At 40.5% G+C, this 23910-nt stretch overlaps 1 protein-coding gene across 13 annotated transcripts in view; it reads right to left on the reverse strand.

Moving 5' to 3' along the window:
- Positions 1–23910, reverse strand: part of rapgef2b (Rap guanine nucleotide exchange factor 2b) — a 52930-nt gene that overhangs the window by 9524 nt on the left and 19496 nt on the right. For 5 of the 13 annotated variants that reach the window (XM_032527445.1, XM_032527443.1, XM_032527437.1 and 2 more), the window contains 17 exons: positions 18955–19086; positions 13653–13830; positions 12100–12236; positions 11011–11169; positions 10187–10339; positions 9839–10003; positions 9465–9572; positions 9161–9364; positions 7770–7878; positions 7007–7283; positions 5791–5948; positions 5038–5052; positions 4307–4547; positions 2733–3116; positions 2419–2630; positions 1580–1703; positions 1109–1132 (listed from right to left, as the gene is read on the reverse strand). In XM_032527445.1, the coding sequence (XP_032383336.1) occupies positions 1109–1132; positions 1580–1703; positions 2419–2630; positions 2733–3116; positions 4307–4547; positions 5038–5052; positions 5791–5948; positions 7007–7283; positions 7770–7878; positions 9161–9364; positions 9465–9572; positions 9839–10003; positions 10187–10339; positions 11011–11169; positions 12100–12236; positions 13653–13806 (2624 nt within the window). In that variant the 5' untranslated portion in view covers positions 13807–13830; positions 18955–19086. Of the gene's footprint in view, positions 1–1108; positions 1133–1579; positions 1704–2418; positions 2631–2732; positions 3117–4306; positions 4548–5037; positions 5053–5790; positions 5949–7006; positions 7284–7769; positions 7879–9160; positions 9365–9464; positions 9573–9838; positions 10004–10186; positions 10340–11010; positions 11170–12099; positions 12237–13652; positions 13831–14753; positions 15222–18954; positions 19087–22758; positions 22902–23910 lie in introns of those variants that run through there. The other 8 variants (XM_032527446.1, XM_032527447.1, XM_032527442.1 and 5 more) reach the window with 5 other exon arrangements.

Raw genomic sequence — 23910 nt, forward strand, 5'->3', positions numbered from 1 at the left:
ACATGTATGTTTGTACAGGTAATACTACTGGGCTACACAGGGAGCCTGGTATTTAAACTTGGACATGCAGAGAGCAGCTTTAGGTATTTCTCTCAACTCCAAAACATTCCAGTCATTCCAGACAGCAGAGGGGGTTAGGGATGATGGCTGTAGTCAAACAACAGAGGAGTAGAAAGGGGGAGTTCTACTAGTGTAGCACGATCATAGTTTTACATTTCTGTGGCTTGAGTCATAGCTCGTAGGAGGAGTGGTAATACAAGCTTTACTTGCACAGAGTCAGTCAATGGTACACAAAACAGCGTCCGTCTATGAGAAGTCCCGTTTGTTCTCATCGGTGGAAATACATTTATCATCTTTCATTTCCACAAAGTGCTATTTACAGTTTATGTTTGGTATGTAAGGATGCTCATTTCATTGAACCGTTTTGTTTTAAGTACTACTTCCGTAACTTGTAATTAAAGCATAGCACCTCATATTCCTGTGATTAAGATCTTATAATTACAAGAAAACTCTCACAATTAAAAGATACAGATCTTGTAATTCCAAGATGCCTTTCTCATAAGACACAAAGTCATAATTACGAGATACAGTATTCTTGCTGTATGCACAGCGTTGTCCAATTGGACCACAGGAATGTAAAACATTATAAAAGAAAATACTGTATCCGTCCAGAATCTCTGGCTGTCTGGAGCTTTGGTATACAGATAAAACCTCAGCCAGGTACAATTCTGAAACTGAAGCTGCATGCATATTGTTAGGTAAAACATGTCAAAAAAAGGTCACATTTGCTAATGTAAGGCCGGAATCTAACATCAATAATATGAATTAGTTGGATGTTTGGTATATAGGTATTAGTTTTAGTCTAATTAATGTTCATGTTAAGTCTATAGAATGTGAAATAGTCCAGAGTGACCAAATGTTAGCAAAAGTTACCTTTGTTTCATTAAATGCACTACAGTTAGGGCCAGGCAGTGTTAGGGGGAGGATTCAACTCAAACTGGTAAATGGAAACAAGGTTTCAGGAAAAAAAGAAAAGAAGCACGCAAATTGGCGGAAAGAAGGACCGTGTTGCAGGGAGAGCAAAAGATTGTAGGGTCACCAAACTTACCCTAAACTTCTCCATTTCTTCTTCCTAGAGGATGCGTGCCATGAACAGAGAAGCATGGAGGGCAAAGGGTGGATGAATAGAGAGAGAAAGAGACAAAGCTTAGGACAGGAAAGACCACCAAGATCACAAAAAGAGAAGCAAATTTCACCAAAGACCCACGTGAAAGTCAGAGGAGAGGAAATTTTATGGTAACACCACTAAGAAGTGACATCATTAGACAGAGACACACTTTCACAGGAGCACTGTGCACATTTTATGCCAACAATGTGTATAGGAAAACAGTTGCCAGAGAATAGTTGCCAGAGGGAACAGCTGCTTGAAAGAAAAGCGTGATGCAGAAATCTTTACTGAATCTAGTATGTGAACCGGCTAACCCCAGAGGTTGGTTAGTCTGTTGAGCGCTGACTGGTCCTACAGAGAAAGCGAAGGACCATTTTTTATCTAAAATCTGGTCTTTCACAGGCGTCTTACCTGGTTCGGAACATGAGGGCCGGGTCCATGTTGACAGAGGCCATGCGACCAACATGGCGAATTTCTTTGGCAATCATCCTCAGCTTCTCAAAATTCACCAAGCCGTCCACTTTGGAGTCGTTACCTGAGAAATGAGGGAAGAAAGAAAGTGAACACCAATTACTCACACATTACACAGCTGACAAAACTAATCAGGAGAGCTGCAGGAATGAAGACATAATACTGCCCCGCAAAGCCATAACTACAAATGTGGTTCAAATAAAGTGAGGAACACAATCTGACATTAGGTTTGTTGAACCATATAAAAAATATTATGGCAAAGAACTGTGTTATTTCCAAGGAAACCGCAAAAAAAATTGTTTGACTATTAATTACATTATCCCTTTTTAAATAAAAACATTAACATTATTTTATATGAAACAAGAAAACTAAATACTTGTTTCATTTTTTTAATACGTTTTTTCCACATCGCATTCATTTCAAAAGCGTTCAGAAGCAAAAGAGTGCAGTATTTAAATTTTTTAGGCATGTACGGTCTACGCCACAGATTGTGGGGTAAAATTAAACAACATATTTCTGTTTCACAGTCTGGCTAACTATCTTCAAAGCTTTAGAGTAGTATAGCCATAGCACAGTAACATACATGTTATATGTTCTTCTACTTACAATTGTTTACAATGTGACATTTATAATTTGTCATATGGCTATGCAAACTATGAAGTCTGGAATAGGTTTTCAGTCACTGGTTAATTTACTGTAAACCTTACAACTACCAGTAAACCTTACTACCAGAGAGGAGGGATATTTTTATATAGACACATGCTTTTCATGTTTTCTACCTTCATGTAGGAAGGTGAGGTCCTTCTTAATGACGGGGAACAGGGGGATGATTGGTGGCTGGAGGTTCTGATTGTTGAGGACATTCCTGTACTTGGCCATGTTTCTTGAGGGGTCGAAGAGGTCCTGCAGGTCACCGAACAGCTTTTCGTATTTGCTGGGAAGCTTCTCCCATGTTCCCCTCATTCTGGAGACTGGCGCTAGGTTCAGACCACTGTGAAAGGGGGGGGGGGGAGACCCCATATTAAGCATGGGCGTGGTGAAGTGGTACAAATACACAATTCACTACACATATATTCTTGATTCCATGTCTCACCTGATGATGGCGAACATGGAGTTGAAGTTCTTGCACTCGCGACAGTGCAGGGCGATCTTGATGAAGTGCTTAACGGTCTTCATGCGTTTGAGCTGGTTGGGCTCCCGCGTCACCTCCGTGGCAACCCAGAAAGTCTCGTGGTTGATGGCCTCCTCGAAGCGCTTGAGGCTGGCCGAGCCTGTCTTGGAGCGCAGCTTGTACAGGTCGTCGATGTATTCGGTGGGCTCGATGGCACAGAAAAGTTCAAAGGCCCGCATGGAGAGCTGGGTAGCAACCTCCACTGTGCTGAGCTGTAACAAAGAGATCTGGCCTTCTCGCAGGAGGTCCTGGGCATCCTCGTCTGAACATAACGTCTCTGTCTCCATGTTGCTCTTTAGGTAGTATCTGATGATAGAAGAGGTTGCAGGGTTTGGTTTCACTTAAATCAAGCAACAATGGCAAACATATGCTGGATTCAGCTTTGCTAGTGAGAGGATTTACTTATGTTTTCCATTTCCTATCATTCTAAACTGACAACATGTAGTTTTTTGAGTGTTTGACAAAACAAGCAACTTAATGCCCTGACCTTGTGTTCTTCCTTTTAAAGACTAAATGATCAATTAAGGTTTTTTTTTTTATTTAAAGATTTTGTGTGTGCATTTTTGGCCTTTATTTGATAGGAGAGGTTAGACATGAAAGGTGAGAGAGAGGGGGGAATGACAGGTTGGAATCAACCTGCGGCCGCTGTGTCAACACTACTGCCGTTTTTTCCAATAATGGTACCTGCTCATCACGCCTCAATTCGGCTTGACCGCGGTTCTCCGTGCTCCGTCCTCCTTTTTCTATTGCAGATTAGTACCTCCTCATGTGTGAGGCGAGCGTGGCTGGTCGTCATAGCAGGAAACTGCCGTGATCTAACGCGACACGCACCCAGAACGTGGGAGGTGTGTTGTTTTTGATTCTCAGCCTGTGGCTGTTGCCCTAGCTAGAACACAAATTTTCAAAAGATGCTGGAAGCAGAAAAGAAAACGCTGGCTAAACTATTTAAACACGGCGGGTTTGTACAGGACACCCCCGTCTGTCGTTAGAAATGATGACGCAGTGATTAAAGATGATACTCTCCGACCAATCAGTAGTCTGCAGGTTTTCACGTCACCTCAGCACACTTGGAACCTCTACTGAGGTGGTACTAAATAAAGGACCTTTTAGCAGGTACCAGGGACTTTTTTTGTGTGAAGGATAACCAAAAAAGGCAAGTAGAGTTGAGGTGAGTCGAGTAGGTACCGGGCAGTGGAAAAATGCCATAAGCCTGTGTACACGAGGCACCCGCTCTACCAGGAAACTAATTCTTAATTGCAGCCCTAACTTATTTTTATTTGACCTTTATTTAACCAGGATGGTCTCTTGAGGTTAAAAATATATGTTATGTTACTATTATATTAAGATATAATTGTATAACAATTATGTTATACAATTATGTTACAACATTAACATTCATGTTAGGAAAAAGAATAAGGACAGAAGGGAAAAAAATAATCCCACCACAAAAAGGTGGCACTTACAGTAGCACATCCAATTTAAGAGGTTATTATTACCTGCCACTTAGTTGAATCCTGTCGGCTAGTTTAGACAGCTGGTCTGGCAGCCGCCTCTGTTTGATGACGCCCTCGGGTGTGACGGATACTTCGCACAGTGAATAAGCCTCTGCTGCTGCAGTCAGGGCAAACTCCCTGATAGCCTGAGCCACAACCTCCTTAGCCGTCGTGTCCTTCCCGATCATAATGTATCGAGACTGCTGGTCTGCCTTGAAGACTCGTAATACCTGGTCCGACATATCTGGGGATGAACAGAATACATGAGAAGAATGGTTTATCTATCAGCGTCGTTTTTACTGTGAGGGTTTTTAATTCTCATCATGAAAGTAATGGCAATGATTTTTGGCCATTTGTTTTGCATGTTATATCAAAAGCCATTCCATCTTCCCAGCTTCTTTGGGATGTCACCCGCAAATCTCATTTCCCATCATTTATTAGTTTGATCAGAAACACAACCCCACCAACCATAGGACCCAAATCTCCAGTTAAAAAAAAAATCAATACCCATGTGCCCTCAGAAAATTGAAAGGTCAGCAGTCAGTGCAATGTTGTTAGCTTAATTTGATTAGCATGACAAGCACAAATGCAGATTAACTGAGTTTATGTTACGTGTACAAACTAAAGTACAGCAGTTGATTAATGTCCGTAAGTCTGACAAGGAGGATGACAGCATTGACAAAAACATGACTGTTCCAGGAGAAGTCGGAACACAGGGAGAGAAAAATACTCACTCAGTATGACTGGGACTGGAAGAACACAAACACCATATGATAGACAGGAGTTAATGAAAATAGAAATAAAGAAACCACATTTCTATCATTGGCTCTATGCAGTTGGTAGGGTAACAGACTGTTAGTCCATTGCGGCCAGTGAGCAGGTCTTCTTTACAGCAAGAAGGATTTACAGACGTGATGCATCAATATGATAAGGTACCCTTATTCCATGTGGTGCTTAATTACCCAACAAAGACATTTATACCTGGTTATTTTATATTCAAATGGCGTCTCAATTAGGTTAAGTTCATTTTTGACCTTGTAAACAGCAATTGACAAACTGGGCCAAATCTACCTGCTGATGAAGTCAATGTGTTATGATGGAAAGCTACTACAAACAGCTACTAAACAGACCTCAAGGTGAGACTGTTTTGTCAGCTGGGCTCTCAATTTAATTTCAAGAAAATGAACCATATCACAATCTATATTAGTAGGATGTAACATATACATATCCAAATTACCCCCTTAAAGGAACAGTATTCATCCTTTCACATTTTAGTTTTACTCAATATTAAAAAGTTGCAACTGCTGCTAATGCAAATTATCAATAAAAAAACTTTAGAGAAGAATACAGGGCATAATAATGTTTTTTAATACTTAATTGCCAATGATGATGTAAATGTTTGAAGAAAAGGAAATAAAAAAGTGATTTGTTGCTACAACCTTGCTAGTCTCACATTATATATATCCACACAGCAGTTTAATACACACCAGGCTGGTTGTTGAAGTCAAGGATGCGGTGGTGAGACTGCAGAAGGTCTGGGTTTGAAGACGAGAGGTTTCCACTAACGGGCAGAGCTGGTGCAATCTGTTTGGACTGCTTCATCCCCACAATGATGTCGTCCTGCGATTGGCCCACGCAAACGTCACTATGGAAACAAGAAAGAGAGCATGGGAGTGGTGATATAGCAGTTCTGTCAACAAACATCGGGGGGCGATATTAGTGTTGGCAGAAGTTGGAAGCTGTAGACGCCTTTTGGGTGAGCAATCCATAGACTATATTTTGTAAGAAATAAACCTTCTTTTTAGAACTAATATTTGGTGATGTGTGCTGTGACAGTTTCACATTTGGGTCGGTGAACAGAAATATCAATCTGAAACCTGAACCTGGTGCTAGATCATTAAAATAAACTGAACAAAAACCCACTGTCCTCAGGAGCTAGTTACAAAACTCAGTATTGGCACACCTAAAAAATTAAACTTTCAAAACTTAATTTTCTAATTTATAATTTATCTCAGCTTTCTGCAATCACAGTTTATATTAAAATTTGTCTGAGCCTGTCATTATTCATAGTGGAAGCACCCTATCTGGCAAGTTTTTATAAAACATAATATTAGGCTTATTAAGATTCAGGGAAATCGAGCACTGGCGCTACCACACACAGCAAAGGTCACATTTTATCACACATTTAAACTTTCATCAAGGAAACTACACTGATAACAAGATGAGATGCATCAAGATCTGTCTGATGCAGCTCGGCAGGTGATAGATTGATCAAATCTGAGCAGCACATCGAAATGTGAGGAAAAAACTTTCTGAGCTTTTACAATTTGGATAAGTTAAGCAACAAACAGCCCAATCAGTTACAATCAGATGGGGATGTGTGGATTACTGCCTCCTCCCTGCACACAGAGGACATATGTTATCAGCAAAGGACCAATTAAAATCCTCACTTTTTTCTCACTCATGCTTTTACAATTCTTTTGATATAAAACAATCACAGACCTGCTAGTGGGGTGAATAGGCAGCTGTGTGCCATTTTATGACACCATCACACATAATTACGTAGAGTACATAAATGTTAAATCTCAAACATTTACCTCTCAATGCCATCTAGGTCAACGTGAAAAGCTATCTTGTGCAGCTTTAAGATAAGGTACAATTTATTGTCCTGATAAAAAGTTACAATCCACATGGTGTTATTACTTGTATGGTTTAGGAGGCAGGATGCTGGTGAGTGTCTTGTCAAAGATCTTCTTCAGTTTGTTGCGTCCGCCCACCGAGTTGGCCTTTGCTTTCTTGCTGACCTTCTCCAGGCCCATCACCTGCTCCACGTCCACTGCCAGGTCGGGGATGGAGTAGCGACTGGCCTTCTTGATGTCTCCGATCTTTGGAAGGTGGGGCGCACCGTTCTTTCGTTCATGTTCCTCCTCACCATCCAAATCATGGTCTTGTTCTGGCCTGGTTAGCAGCTCTTTAAACACTGGACAAAGAAGGAAGGAGACAAACATTTGGTAAAAGGGCAAATTCTTTGTATTAATGAAAATACCGTGAAGATCATTCAGCAATGGCTACTATAGGATTTTTCTTCCCAGTCACTCACTCTCAGTAATAATAGCCAATCTTAATAAGGTATTAAGATCAGCTATAATTGATTAAATAAATACACCAGCTCCCAAACCATTTAATTTGTGATGTTTTAAAACAAAGCAATGTCTAGTTGCGACCCCTCCTCACCGGTATGTATTGTACCAGTTGTGACCAATTCAATCAGAGTCATTTTGCTTGCTTATGCTATAGTATTTATTTTTAATTCACAATAAAAGAACAACAGTTTGATAAAAGTCAGAAGTCATTTTGTATTCAAGAAATAGGTTTAATCATCTCGCGACTGCTCGCTCACTCGCCCCCCTCCCCCTTTTTATGAAACGCTAACAAGGTTTGTCTCATAAATATGATGAAACCTTACCTAAAAGGTTTGTTTTCACAGTTATGGACAAGTGAGTGTTGTTCTTCAGAATCTCGTTGGCTTTATTGAGCTGGACATTCTCAAAGTTCTGCCCATTGACCTCCAAAATCTAAAGAAAGAAAAGATGCATTTGAATGAACAGTCCATAATATTGACCACATTACTTTCTTATAACATGAACCAAATGTAAAGCTACGGCTACCTGGTCCTAAGACATGCATGTAGATTTAACAGTCAAATTGCTGCAGTGCTAAGCGAAAAAAAAACTGCCAGAAAACAACTCAATGTCTTTTCTGCCTCAGTTGTCACAGTGTCATAATGAACTGCACTCCATATTGGATCAGTGCAGAAAGGTGTTGAACCTTGAACTAATGTACTACATGTTCGGTAATGATCTCTAAACTACATATTTTATCCAGTGAACAAAGAGGCAATCCTCTGGCATGTTATACATCATGACATTTAGCCCAACACATGGTTTTGACATTAATGTTAATTGTCCATATCACCTTCAAATTGTCTTAACAGTTTGACCTCTGTATGTGAGCTGGAAAGTTGCATGTTAACACAATCAGCTAACAGCCTTCGCTACTTCCTCTTTAGTGGAAGAGGAAGCCACCTTTGACTGTAACTTAAGTACAGGCCATCCTCTGTTGCTGTGAAGCCCGTTAACACTGACTTAGATGACCAAACGTCTGTTTTGGTATCAGCAGCGATTAGTAAGACGTTGCATGGAGTTTACCTCTAATGGCCTGAAGGGACTAATGCTAAAGCTCGGAAATTATAGGTCCTGAGTGAATGATGAACGGAACTGAAGCTGTAAAAAAAAAAAACGGAAGGTGTGAGCAGGGCATGAGAGAGTGAATGCTTCCAAGGATGCGAGCTTCTCCGCTTCCTTTTTGGAAAACAGCTGCAGAGGATGTTTGGAGTCAAGAGGGCTTAACTTGCATCCAGACACTCTTAAGATGGTTTCAAGGATTAAGGGACTTTACTTAAAGCCCTAAGGCCTGCAGAGTGTGAAAATGGTTGAGAAGTCAAGTTGCGAGGAGAAAGCCGGTTCCTGCAGCTACTGGCAAGTTCAATTTAAGACTTAAAAAAAACAAACTTTTAATGCAAGTTAGAGCAAAATGGAAAACCAATTTCACAACAAAAAGGAGAGAAAAAAAGATCAGTTAAAGTGCGGGTCTGTGACAAAAGTGATTTCTGCTCACATTTGTAGCCTAAAGACAAAATAACTTGATTAAGTTGAAGGCTATGCAAAGCTGCATTTACAGTTTCCCTCCCTCCAGTTGCCAACAGAAAGAGGAAATCCCAAAATTTTAACAAACTGCAGACACTTTCTTACAGCTGAAACAATGTATTCTGTCTGAAAAAAAAGGAGGATATTTTACCTGATCTCCACGCTTAAGGCCGACTTCTGCTGCCTTGCTCCCAGGCTCCACGGCATCAATGAAGATGCGGAAACCTTTCTCCTGACCTCCGAGAAGGCTGAAGGCCAGGGGAGAGTCTCTGGACGGCTTGGTCAGCGTCACCAGCCGCGGCTTAGCTTTAGCAGCACACGCTATATTTAACAGTCTGAGGTGCCCACACATTTTCTGGAAAGAAGTATGACACATGTGAGGAAAATGCAGTAAAGGGCATACACAAAATACATTTTTGCTTGCGAGTAATCCCTGTGTAAGTGGTTATACTTACTTCTTTCTCCAGATTGTTTTCAAACTCTTCCAGAAAGTGAGTCATGGCAGGGTCACCCTCAAAGTCATTAAAGTGATTGTTTACCCACAGCAAGACTACCCGTGTAACCTGGAGCAATCACATCATCAATACGGGTCAATATACAGTTTACCGGTTTACTAGTGCATGTAGTATGCAATTTACATCGTGACCTTAAAATGGCTATGAGTTCATGTAAGATCGGTGCTTAAGTTTGAGTGTCTACATTTTCATGCAAGTTGTCTATTTAATTATTCAATTGCCTGTGACTGCAGTATATAGACATTCTTTCTGTAATTAATATTTAAATGATTTCATCCGTTCATGCAGATGTACAGGGATACAAACACCCGTACCTTGTCCCTGAGACTGGGGTCATGGAACCACTCCAGGAGCTTCTTGCCCACGACCATGGGGCTTGAGAGGAAGGTCCTGTAGGTCAACAGGAAGTCCTCGATGTAGGTGGGGTCCACCACTGAGTGTTCCTCCACCAGGTGCATGGTGAGACGCTCCGATGTGCCCTGAGGTTTAAAATGACAGTGTAATTTGTTTAAAATACCCACTCATGCAACATGATTGGCTTGCAAAGATCTGTTTAAATATCTAGCAGTACTTATTTGGTTGGCTGGTCCCTTTTGAGCCCTCCTAAGTTGTTTCTAATTATATTTTTCAAAATGTAAATTTTCTGAGTGTGGATTTGTCACCTTAATGACGATGTGTCCTTTCCTGGTGCCAGTGCGGTCCAGTTCGCGGTGTTCCTTCACCATAACAATCTCCCCTTCCTCTTCTACTTTCTGCATGTTCTTCTCCACCTGGTTGAGGATGCAGCAGTAGTCCTGCTGGGCAATGCACACAAACTGGACAAGACAAGATTAAGCAAGAGTTAGAGACAGATTTGAAACATATCGACTCAAACTTAAAAAAAATATATTGATACTACCTGCTTTATAGTCTTGCAGTTACATTTATGATATTTGTGTTACTAAATCCCACTAATTCTTGAACCATGATTTGGTCAAACATCAGCAAATCTCTAAGAGAGCAACTGATTACAAGATTACAGATTAAAAGTTAAATTGATTCAACTGATAACAGCTGATTAGAAAGAATGTCTGCATGGCAACTAAACTACTATCCCCACTGATAAATAATGAAAAATTGGTTATCACTAATTAGAAGCAAAGATTGTCTCGTCCCAGCTGCTGAGCTCAGCTCCTGATGATTAGAAGGACTAAAAACATGTCATAGCTCTTTACATGTGCTGGCCTATTTTCTTGGAAAATGGTTCTTTCTTACATTTAAGTGGATGCTATCGCCCAAAGCAAGTCGCATTGTCATGAGTGCAAACAATGCCTGCATGAAGTGGGTCACAGTGGGGATTTTTTTTTTAACAATGTTTTTATTATTCTTTTTGGATTTGACATCATAGGATATCACGGTTCTTCTTCTCACTAAGATGTAGAAACAATGGACTTGCCGACCCTAATCCCATGATACTACGCCGTAACATTTACAGCCAAGATCCTACCTGGCAGTCATCCACCTTGGTTTTCATCACACCCTTCATGTATTCCTTCTCCATGGTTGGTGATACCCCAAAACTGTTCCCCATACATAGGATTTCTGTCCGGCCCTCTGGGTACGTCACCTCCACCGAACCGTTCAGAATCACCGACCACGAGTCAAGCTGGAGCCGAAGAAACACGTAATCATAGTAGTTAGGTGTAAGAAAAGAAACAAAATGTTGAAAAAAGAAATGCAATAACAATAATAACTTTTTATATCAGATTAAGTTCAGTCAAGTAATATTCAGTATAACAGTACTAATATAACAGTTTAAAGTGTCAAAGTTAATTAAAGCACAGGATGATCAGAGCTGCCCAGCAAAACACAACCAGAATGCGAAGATGCAATCCAGCCAAATTATTGTTACAAGTCATACATGTTTGATTGAAATGAAAATATATAAAAAAAAGTATATCTTATTTCTTATCCTTTTTAAGGGATTAAGTGAAAATTTTGTTTTCAGGAATTCCTGAAAAGCTGACCTTTAAGAGACTCACATATTTTACCCTGAGAGCAACACTATGCTCAGTGAACCCCTGCATACTCTTTGACCAGACATTTACTAAAATGACCGGCCCTTCAAGGCAAGGTCTGCTCTTCATTGTTTGAGTGCATCGTAGAAAAAAAACACTAACATTTTATTCATTGTAAGACATATTGTGTCTTTATCACAGAGAGAGAGAGACAGAAAGAGAGAGAGAGAACAAGTGATGCCTATAAGTGATATCTGCTTTAGTTGCCTATGGGATCCTAGATAAGGCATGCTGGTTGTCTGCCATTCAGATTTAATAGAGCAGAAAAAAAACGGAAGAGGAAAGATTCATTGGTGTGAAGGGGTGAGGCTAAGGTTCAATTCCTCGACAGACACACACACACACACACAGACACACAGACACACAGACACACAGACACACAGACACACACACACACACACACACACACACACACACACACACACACACACACACACACACACACATAAATATAATTAAAGGTGAGACAAAGTCACAAGACAGGGCTTATGTGTGTATAAATATGCACCAACACACACCTCCTCTCCATCATTGAGAACGATGGTGCCGGCACGTTCCACCACAGCGAAAACCATGACGGCGCAGAGTTCCCTCCTCACTGACATGGTCATGTTTGCAAATGCTGGCAGTTGATGCATGAACTCCAGTAATTGCTCTGTGAGAGGGACAGAGGAGAGACAGCGGAGGAAGTGGAGGAGATTTAGAAAAAAAAGAGCAAACAGGGTTTTGACACCCAGAGAAAGAGAAAGAGGGAAGGCAGCGCTCCTGACAAGCCTGCATTGCCTTCACATCCAGCCAATAAAGGCACGAGCTGGAGGCTAAGCAACAAAATGGATCATCACCACAGTGGATAGCCAACAGAGGAATCATTATGTGGAGAACAATAAAGCCAAATATTAATTCCATTCATTGAACTCTCAAGGCAAGCCATTGCAAACACTAAAATTGAAACCACATGTAGTGCTCTGATCTAGTGTAAAGAATCAGATCACCAAAATCTAATGCCCAAATAACTTGTTTTATTCATCAAAGAAACCTTATATATCTAGTTCATGACAAAGACAAGCAAAAAAACACAGACATTTGAAAAGCAGCAACTATCAAAGGTTTGGCACTTCTGCTGACTAACATGAATAATATATTATTAAAATACCCATTACCAGATTTTGGGTGAATGGCTTTAATATTAGATGTATTTGAGTTAAAGGTTTCACCAAGGGAAATGATATATACTCAAGACATTCTGTAGCACCCTACTCTGAGGTCCAAATAGGAAAATACCCATCTCTCGCCATCTACGAACCAACTCTCCCCTCCCGGCTAGCCATCAGCAGTCTGGCGGACTGGCTGACCTGTGTTTGGCATGGCAACAGCCTCGTGTGTGAAGCTGCGGAAGCACTGAAAGTTTAATGTGCTGGGAGAGGTGAGGGGAGAGGATGTGCCGGAGTGACCTAGAAAAGCCTGCTGGCAGAGGGAGGGGTGTACCGCGGGGGATCAGCGAAAGGGGGGAAGGGGGAGAATGGTTGGCACTCATTCTCTACACCCAGTGCATCATCCTCCCCAAGTCCACATCTGTAGCTAAGCTTTGAGATTTTGTATGTTTATTTTTTATTTTTTTTAAACATGCCTATCGTTATCATTGGAGTGGAGTCATAGCTTTGAGGGATATGATACTGCAAGCCTGATGTGGCTTTGAGAATTATTCAAAAGCCTACCTTGAGAGCAGGAAAGCCAACTAGTCTTCTATAAAATGTAGATGTATTGAGACTGATTTAAATGGCAAAGGTGTGGCTTTTACACAGCACCAAATTAATCTAAAATTGGGACAACATTGCTTGTGCTTTTTTAGTAATATTTTGAAAACACACCCTCTCTAAAGAAGTCTTGCAAAGATGGCACTCTCAGGCATGCACAAAAAATAGATTGGATATTTTTAAAGTAAACGCTGCATGGCCAAATAACTTTATTTACAACAGTGCTATTCATAAGCAGCATGCAGCTAACGGAAAGCTCTTTCAGAACTTACAGCACAAACAAAAAACACAATAAAAAACCCAAACTGGGTACTCACCTATGTCATCGTCGGTTCTGTCCATGGGGTCCTTCTCCAGGCAGTCCCGCACAATGTCACGGCTCATGAGGGGGTCAGACGCTCGCTCAATGTCCTCCTCATCGTCGTCCTCCTCGGAGTCAACGGCGGTCTCTGGCAAGCCACTCAGGTCCATGTCACCCGGTTCGTTTTCTGTGGCCTGAAAAGAGTACAAAGACGAAGAATTAGTTCTCTGTGATTAAAGATAAACAAGGTGAGGGATTTGGTGGCTCCATCCAACATCAGCAGTTGGAAAACATGACACAATCAAAAAGTCAAAGTAGCATGTCAATAGCCATGTCTTTCAGCAAGACACCTACCCGGGTGCTTGTTACAAACAATGCTTTAGATCGTCAGCTAGAAGCTTAAAAAGTGAATAAAAGAATGTTATCTGCTGACCAAGCCAATGACCATACTCATGTTCTTTTCAAAACCCAGAAGGATTTGTAAACAGCCAGTGTAAAAAAAATATATATAAATAAAAAAAATCAGCATAATAGGGGAACAGAGGCAGAGGTTGCATATGCCACTACACACTGCTGAAAACATTTTTCAGTACAAAACATCCGCTGCATTTCCAACCAAAAGCAAAATAAAAGAAGAAAAGGAGCCTCTGTAAAACTGCTGTGCAAATTTGACCTATGAAATGGATTACAGGTATTCAGTACAGTATAGGAAAGACAGATGTCAACACTTCATACCAAACCGTTATATATGCATAGTAGCAGGCTAATTAACTCCCAACTTTCCTCTCCTTTCCCCCTCAGCAAACTCCACTGCCTGCCTCGAAGGCAGATCCTGTTCTTTGAAAGCACAAGAGGAAATATGTGAGGAGATGAGGAAAAATGAACCGAGATGAGGAGTGAAAGTAATGCAATTACTTGTGCAGGAGTGATACTAACAGAGTTCCTTCTGCCATCATCAAAGGAACTGTTTCTATAAATGACAGAAGTGCCATATCGCCAGGTTCGTGCTCACACAACATGAAACATGACGGGAAAAACCCAAAGCAGTTGGAAAAAAAGAACAACAAAGCATCAGCCTGGCTACCTCGCCACAGTGCAAAAAAACAACCCTTCTTACCTCAATATGGTGCCCAACATCAAGCTTCTGAATAGAAAGAGAAGAAAGGGTTGCTTTTGCAAACTGTCCACAAAATCCCAGAGCCAGACGCATCTTCACCTCCTAGACTGTCAGTCTGCTTTTAATTTTTCAAAGCTCAGCGTGTCCGTGCCCGGTCCCTCACAGAACCCCAATGTCATTTCTCCACACCATGTGCAAAAGGATCATTAATGATTCAGGCCAGTGAGTGGCCTTTTGGGCGTCACCAGTGCACACACCCTGATGGGCGGGTCGATGATCTGATTGTACGAGTGTAGCTTTTTGACAGTGGAGAATCACGGATCAAGTAAGAAACAGTACACAATACACGCGGTGTAGTATTTCTAGAGTGGATGCACTAAAATACATTTTGTGTTAAAGAGGCTGTGAAAACTACTGACTTTCTAGAGCTGAAAATCTTAAGACTTCTTCCATATAATTCAACAGTATTCCCTGAGCACTCTTTATCCACAGACGGTTGCATATTCATTGAGCATTTTCTACAGATGGACAGAGGACACACCCGACAGGTTCATTGCACTTGTTATCTGCAGCAAATATTTATTTAAGTGAGGATGCATCTTCCTTCATAGATGCCCCAGTGAGGTAATTTTTTTGAAATCATAAAATCAGAGTGAGCACGCTGTATTTCAGGATGCCTGTGTGGCTTAGTGTCTGTGCACAGGCTCGTTTTCATGTCATCTATGCATCAAAAATCCATCAATGTGCAGTAAGCATTACAAGTCAGCAGGCAAGTCAGGTGTTGTTAATATTTCATCAGGGCTATTCTTGGATCAATGCTTTCAAAGTCCTTCTGAAGGACCAATTTCATGATTTATTCAGACAAAAAACAGCGGCCATGTTGCCGGTGACGTGAGCCTTTTCCCGGGGTGCTTCATTTGTCCGGGCCAAAAGGAGGCTGTGGAGATTAGAGACAGCAGGGAGGGCCAGTGGTTTAACTATTCAATGCTTTACCATCAACAATCTGTACCCCTATCTGCTCTGTAACTTTAAAATTAAACTCTAACACCATATTTCTTCGTACCATCAACTTCCTGTGGTCTCACGTGTAAAGAACCAGGCTTCCCCTGACCTGTTTATTCAGGAAGCACCCCCAGTGAAGAACACAAACATTGCTTGTGATCTACTACGCTTTACTATTATTAATTCTGAAATCTGCAGGGTGCAGCTTTAGCTCGCAATAAAAAAAAGTAATGTTGCATAAAACAAACAAGTCATGGAAATTCATATCACGTACCCCAGGACTGTAAGATGAGTTTGAATCCTTTTGTCCTTGTTTTACTGCTTGTACATTCTAAGTATTTTACCATCTTTGTCTGCCGAGTCTGTGAATGGTCTAAAAGTTAGTGGGGGGGGCTTGTTTGACCCTGAAGACATGCGGACTTAAGTAAAAGACAAACTACCTCCTTTATTTAATAACTGCTACTTCATCCTCATTACAGGGGTGGTGCAACGGTAACCCCAATCAGTCTAAAGATTAATCTGAGAAGTCAGGAGATGATAAAGAGGAGAAGCAATTTCTGCAATATAAATATACTTCAGACGTTCCTTTGAATTACTAGATCATTTTATTTCTTCGGACCTTTAAGACATATTCAAACTAAACTAGGAAAAACATGCATTTATGCTACTCACAACCCAAAGACAAATATATATTAATATAGTGTGTGGGGGTAACAAGCAGAAAGAAAGTGCATGGTTTGAATCCATCAGAAACAAGGCTGCACATACAGATTATTTTGATTATTGATTAACCTGCCAATTATTTTCTCAATTAACTGATTCATCAAATTCTATAACATTTTGAAAATGCCTCCCACAATTTCCCAGAGCATAAAGGGCCACTTTTATATTGCTTTCAAAACCCCAAAATATTCAGTTAACTAACATAACAGTAAATCCTCAAATATAAGACTCTCACACCAGCAAATGTTTGGGATTTCTGCTTCAAGAGAACAAAACGATTGTCAAAAAAGTTGCAAATTCATTATCTATGAACTTACTAATTTGTTTCAGCTCTAATTTGAAGCAGTAATTACACAGGACTGTGAAGAAAAGTGTAAAGACAAAAGAGCTTGTATAATATCTGTCCAAGAAGGAAAAGAGATGCAGCACAAGCACACATACAAAGTAGACCACCAGTTAGCAGAGACGTTTGATTACATGGAGGTTGAGACATAACAAGTTAAGGTGTTTGAGTATATATAGCACCAAGAGACAGAGCAGCTGCTGCTACAAGTAAGACAAGCTGTTAAGAGTTGGCATCCAACAAAGAAGGGTCGAAAGCCTAAAGAAAAAAGACAGGGCAGTGTGTTTTAGAAAGAGTGAGAGAGAGAGAGAGAGAGAGAGAGAGAGAGAGAGAGCAAACAGATGGCTGTAAGACCAGGATCACAGACCCACACACCTATACAATAACACACACTCATACAAGCCTAACACGCAATTATAAAGCTGTAGTCAAACAATTGGATCTTATGCTCCAACACAAACAAACACAAGCCAAGAAGAGGTCCAAACAAAACAAAGTGATTCTGACTGATGCCCCTGAGCACACTTCCAAACACACAAATAGACACACAGCAGGTGGCAGTATTAGGAGCCAATAGGGTTGGTGCTCTGTGTTAAGAGGATTAGTTCCAGGGTTTTGGGGCACAACGTCCACAGTCACAAGATTTTGTGTGTTCTTTTTAGCCGAGTTGTGTGTTATTTACCTCTTGGTGTGTGTGTGTGTGTGTGTGTGTGTGTGTGTGTGTCTGTCTGTCTGTCTGCCTGTCTGCCTGTCTGTCTGTGTGTGCGTGCGTGCGTGCGTGCGTAAAAGATTGCTGCAATATAAAATGTTTCTTTTCTTTTGTCAGTGTTACTTATTTATTACCTCAGTCACACTCTAACCAGAAAAACATGTTCAAGTCTAATGATGATCTCTGTGATAATGTAGCACATAAAGTGGCTCATAAAGCCCTTATTACATATGGGTTGGGGGCAAAAAAATCAATACAGCATAGTAACGCAATATTTTTCAGCGGCAATACTGTATGGATCCACCGACGCCAAGTATCGATCTATTATTATATATGTGTTGATCAGTTTGTCTGCTTGACAATCCCATTTTGCAGCAATAAAATTGAAGTGATATGAACAAAACAGAGAAACATATCTTTTTAGATAAAATAGATGTTGACAAAAGTTTTTCTTTGGGGAACAATTTGAAATTCAAAAAAAAGGAAATATTGCAGTATGTTTAAAATAGCAATAATATTGTATTGTGACATAAGTATCATGATGATATTGTGTCGAGAGGTCTCTTGTGATGCCGGCCCTACTATCACACGAGATTGTACGTCACAGCTGGAGTCAGGACGTAGGCTGGACCACCTGCTCGTAACCACCCGCCTGTCTGCCCGTTCCCCGTTGAGCAGAGACAGTGTCCTATTAGTGTCTCATAGCCCACTTGTCTGCCAAGCATTTACATTCTTCCCACATTTTCTCATCCTACTTAATGAGACTAACCTGCGGTCCCAGAGGCACATTTGTCATTTCACCAAGGAGAGTCTCACCAACTTGGATTAACATGAGCTGGGCTTCACTTCAACCCTCTTACTTCATTTATCCACACAGATTGGCTAGATTGTCATTTGTTTCAAAAGTTTGAAATGTGCTTGTTTTGCTTTATTGCTGAGAGTTACACGAGCAGTTTAAAACCACACACATGTCTGTGTACGGTTTATAAAAAGCTAGAGCCAGCATGGTTAGCTTAGCTTCACATTAGCACAAAAAGTGTAAACGGCTCTATCCAAAAAAGTTAAAAATTATATTCTACCAGCACCTTATTAAACATAATAAAACTAATAAATATATTTGTTTCATTCGTACATAACCGAAGCGTACACACAACAAGTGGTGACTCCAACAAGTTGTGACAGTTGTTATGCTAAGCTAAGCTAAGCAGCTGCTGATTTCAGCTTCATATTTACTTCAACTGTAAACCAAAAAAGACAAGAAAAGAAAATTGGCTAAAGAACCACGACCCTAGCTAGACTGGGAGATATTTAATCTCACAGGACCAACCTGCTTTTTGTTTGTCCGGTTATCCAACTATCACACCTACTGAACTCTCCAGTGGAGTCCAAACTGGGGATCAGGGACCAATGGGGGGCGTCCTTACCTGATAAATGTCTGACAGGCTGCTGCTTCCAGAGTCGCTGGTGATACTACATCCTGAGTGGCTGGAGGAGACGTGGGTCACCTGTGGGTGCAAGCCGTCGGCCAGATGAAGTCTGCTGAAGTCTGCGGGGAGCTGCACATACACACACACAACACACCCACAGATGGTCAGTATCAGCCAGATCAGCCGTCACCACTGGTCACTCACGCTAACACTCATGCTGGCTGCCGGCCAAGTAGGAACTCACTTAGCAGCAGGTTGTCCATCAGTTTGTCTGAAGATATAGTGTAAAGAAAATGTCCTATTTTCTTTTCCTTGCATTTGTTTCCAAATTCATCATTTAACAGAGGACGCGGAGTCATTTTATTAAAATTGAACAGTGGTTGTTTTTATGCATGTAGTTTTTACAGCGACTACACACACATATTGCCCCTTTAATCTTAATAAGAAAGTAGCCTAATGCTCTCTTATATTAATATACTTCTAAATCTCCCTCTTTTATTCATGAATACTATGGATTAACTTTTGTCTTTACTTCCCATTTGTGATTATACATGTTAAAACAACAAAACATATGAATTAGTTCCACTGCAAGAGCTCAACAGACCATTTTAAATCAAAGCAAAGAAAAAGATGTTAAGTAACTAATTCAACTTCCTAAGAATCTGTCATAAACGTATTAAGTTTAACACAACATAGGAGTGAATTCAAAAGTCTCTGTCTTCACCCTTCACCTCTATGTGTCAGTTAAAGAGCACACTAAATCTGCTGTCCATTTATCAAAAAGTCTTGAAGGGAGCCTCATGTTAATCGGTCTCATGAACTCAGCCTCACTGTCTAAGTGACAAACTGATATCAAAAAGTCCTATAACATTTATGCAGCTCCTGATATTAGCCGTTAGCAGTGGAACTTCATTTTTATGAGTAAACCAACAAGAAGTGCTGCATTCATAGAGGAAATACCCTAATTCAAGCACGCAACTCGCATAACCTAAATAAACACTAAGCAGAAAAGGGGGGAAACCCCTCTGAGTAATTAATACTGTATAAAGTAACAGAAAGCCGCGCTGTAATTAGCCATGTTGTAAATGAGCCAACCCACTTCTCTATGGAGATGACCCTGACACATAAAACACATCAGAAACCCCCCTGTTGACGGTTTAAGATGCAGATGATTAAAAAAGTATAGCAGTTAGTACATCAACAGTATTTGCGTCTTTTTATTTGAGAAAATGCTGTACTTCTTACTACTGTATGAGTATTTTTCACTTTTTCACACAGTATAAATTGGCTATCTGGGGGGTTTGGACTGTTAAAAGCAAGATTTTTATTATTCTAATTGATTAAATTGTACCTATGATGACAGTTTATCTCAGTAATTGGCTGTATGATCTCCTCTATTTAAAACATATTAACATAAATTGGATTTTCAATCTGTAAATATTATGTCTTGAATTTCAACTGATATTTCGTATATTATTTTTTAACTGTGCACAATATATAGGCTAATGTTTTCAAAATGATCCCATCATTTCTGACAAAAAAGCCACAGGGGTGAATTATGAATTTAATCAAAGTGCCTGAACTGGTTCATGGAGTATATAGATGTTAATATTTTATGGCTAAATGTTTTATTTACCAATATATATTTGATACTCAGCAGGGAGACCAGACCACCCTGAGCCGTTTCAACATCCACTTCTGGCTGTGGCAGGTCATCAATATTAAATGTTTACACCTAAAAGTCAGCTGTGGCTGATTTAACTAGGTTGCTTCATTCATCATATGATATCAGAGCTACATCAAAACATCTAAAGAGTAAGTTTAACAGTCTTTTGCATGCTGTGTGATTTCAGATGTGGATGGTAAACAGGATTTGAATTTTGTTTATGTATTTTATATGTACATTTTTAACCCAGTGCCAGTAAATAAAGGCCAGTCTATAAATTTCTTGGAAAAACATTTTACTCCAGTAAATCCTGATGTAGGTGTGACATTACACAGATAGTGAGCCACTAGCCAGGCTTTTAGCTCTTCTCATCGGAGCTGTAAAAGGTAAAATGGTCTCTGAAGAAAAGTAGTCTGGGCGTCAGTGTCATCTACCTCAAAATGCACTTTGGGCTGTAAATAACTACCCTGCCTCAGATACTTGGAAGAAAATTAGCCTGAACATTGGCAACACTATGAAGTCTTTCTTTGGTAACAAATAGAATAAATTAGAAATACATCTTTGGAGGTTCATTTACTCTGAGAAAACGTTACAGTTTCTGAAGCACCCGTCTGCATCACAGCTTAATTAAAGACTTCTGGAAATGGGTGGTTTTGCTGGCAGAATTATCACTGTGGAATATTGGAAACTATATAAGTGGTAATTTAAAAACTTCTCAATATACATGATCTGCCCATTGAGACAGACCCACAATAAATTCGAAGAGCTTGGAGGTGTTGTGGTACTGACTTAATTTGACAGAATGTGTGACAAGATATTTGGAGACCCTTCGGAGTTGTTTGTGAGGGAAAACATGAGAAAATAAGAAATACCTACTCGCAAAGCGCCTTTATGTGTCAGTGACGTAAGAGCCAGACAGTGCAGCTCCAGTAGCACTGAGGTGTGATGTGACTACACTGTGTCAAAGATTGGCATCACATTTAATTATCTGGATGACTGCACTAACCAAAATGGTCGACCGGAGGGCCCAGTCATTCACTAACTCCCCTCAGGCTGCTATTCCCCATCCCTTCGTCTGGTCGCCTTCACTCTGAACGCCTCCAGCTGACTTCCCCGTTGTTATTATTACCGGCTGGGCTTTATTGTGTAAGTGTGAAAAATCTCTTTGTTCTTAACTGTAGTGATAATGCCTCATCACATTTGCTTCTGATGACTTCTAGGACCAAAACAGATTATGGTGCAGTTTATCACTCTTGTGTAATACAAACATTAGAAGTGGAGTTGTGTTGGAGCTACAACTATGACCATTTATATGGATTAATGTACATCTGTTGTAGGAGTGTTGTGGCTTTATTAGGAGAGGGACTAGCCCCTTTTGGGGGTTGTTGACAATCACAAAATTATAGAATATCACCAGCCTCATCATTTCAGAATATTAAAAAAAATACTATTTAAAATCACCACTGGCCAATTTGAATCAAAGAAAACTTGCACAATTAAATACCTAATTTATTAACATATTCTTAACAGTTTGGTTGCACATTCAATGATTGGAAGTGCACCAAGGGTAAATTCATTGAGTATTCTAATTATTGAGAGTGACCGGTCCTGTAGTGTCTATCAATATGGCCTTCCAACCAGCCACCGGAGTGGTCTGTATGTCAATAATAATACCCCCACTGGTTTCCACAACCAGCTAGAAAGGTCCCACCTCCTCGCAACAAACCCCCATAAACTACAAGCCCCACCCCCTGGAAAGAGGGAGAGATAAAGGGAGGCTAGGAAAGAGGGATAACGGGAGAGGATAATAAACACCTAATCCTTTCTCTCCCCACTCATTTAGGTCATCTGTCTATCAGCCAATAAGCCAGCGTCCATTTGGTCTATAAGTATGTGGGCCATTCACCTCTTCAGCCCAGTGACACGCAAGAGACTGGGCCAAGATGGATACCAGCACAACCATAATGACACACACTCATTACGCTTTTCCAATCAGTGGCACGGCAACACAGCAATACATGCACAGTGCGTTGGTAACCCAAATTGATCTGCAGAGTCTTTACAAGCACGCTATTGCTTAAATCTATTAGTGATATGCTCACCACCAACCAACGAAATTGTGATTTTTCTCCTACCTTATTTCGGTCTCTCTGCACTCCTCTGCTCCGAATTCAGTGCTCTCTCGCAAACAAATGAAGTTAGATCTGCAGAACTGCAAGCCTAAAATACGTACAATCAGCTGTCACAGGAGGATTAAGCATTGCTCTAATGCTCAAACCACAACACTCAGCTCTGCCTACATGTGAGCAGATGCGGCGCTCCTTAAATTACACTGTAGACCTAATGACCTAGATTGCTGGGTGGAAGCCCTGGGTGAAAGCGCTGGCTGGTTCTCAATCTCTTTACTGCCTTTATATATTGGGGGTGAATCTGTGCTAAACTAGATGTCCAATACTGAGGGTGGACAAGCTCAGAAATGCAACCCCGCTCGGTGTACAAAGAATAAATAAATGGGTCTCACAAACACCTTCATATTTCCTCTGAAAGGACTGAAATATAAATTGTTGGTTTAAATTATGACTCAAAACACAACAAAATAATCTTTCTTTCTGATTTCAAGCATCTAAAAGCACCTGAAGCTGTGCTGCTCCTTCAACATGTCACAACATATTTGGAACGTTGTCTACAGGTTAAAAAATGGAGAGCTGCCAAAGATGGAAGGCTAAGAGACAGCAGGCACATCCAAGAGTTTCCCCATGACCATGGTGACAGCTTCTCGTTTTCCTGAGCCTCACAGATCAAGAGATTAAAACCCTTTCGGCAGGGTGTCCGATTAAATGGGCCTGATATGCTCTCCGGGCTTTCCCCTCCCTAGTTACAATTCCACCAGTCAGTACCACACAAACCAGCAGACAAGGGGTGATGATTACCTACAATGGAGAAATACAGTCCACTTCACTGCTAATACAATCATTGCTCTTCCAGATGTCAATTATTGGAAAAAGTAAGCTTCTCTTGCCTAACAAATGTTAGTGGATGCTTAATAAATCTCCAAAAAGGATGTTTGCTTACACAGTTTTTATATTACTGCCAGTGGTTAGCAAGTTTATAAGGATTGCGAGGGACAAAACTGCAAGTAAGTGAAGAAAAACATGTTATATTAGTGGTAAAGAGAAGAGTCTCGGTGTCTAGTCCCCTGATTTAGCCCTATGTCTTGAGTACATAAACATTGTTTTATTACAATGCTGAAAGATAGGGAGACAGCATTCATGGCCACACACTCACCA

The sequence above is a fragment of the Etheostoma spectabile genome, chromosome 10 (genome assembly GCF_008692095.1).
Source record: "Etheostoma spectabile isolate EspeVRDwgs_2016 chromosome 10, UIUC_Espe_1.0, whole genome shotgun sequence".
NCBI lineage: Eukaryota > Metazoa > Chordata > Actinopteri > Perciformes > Percidae > Etheostoma > Etheostoma spectabile.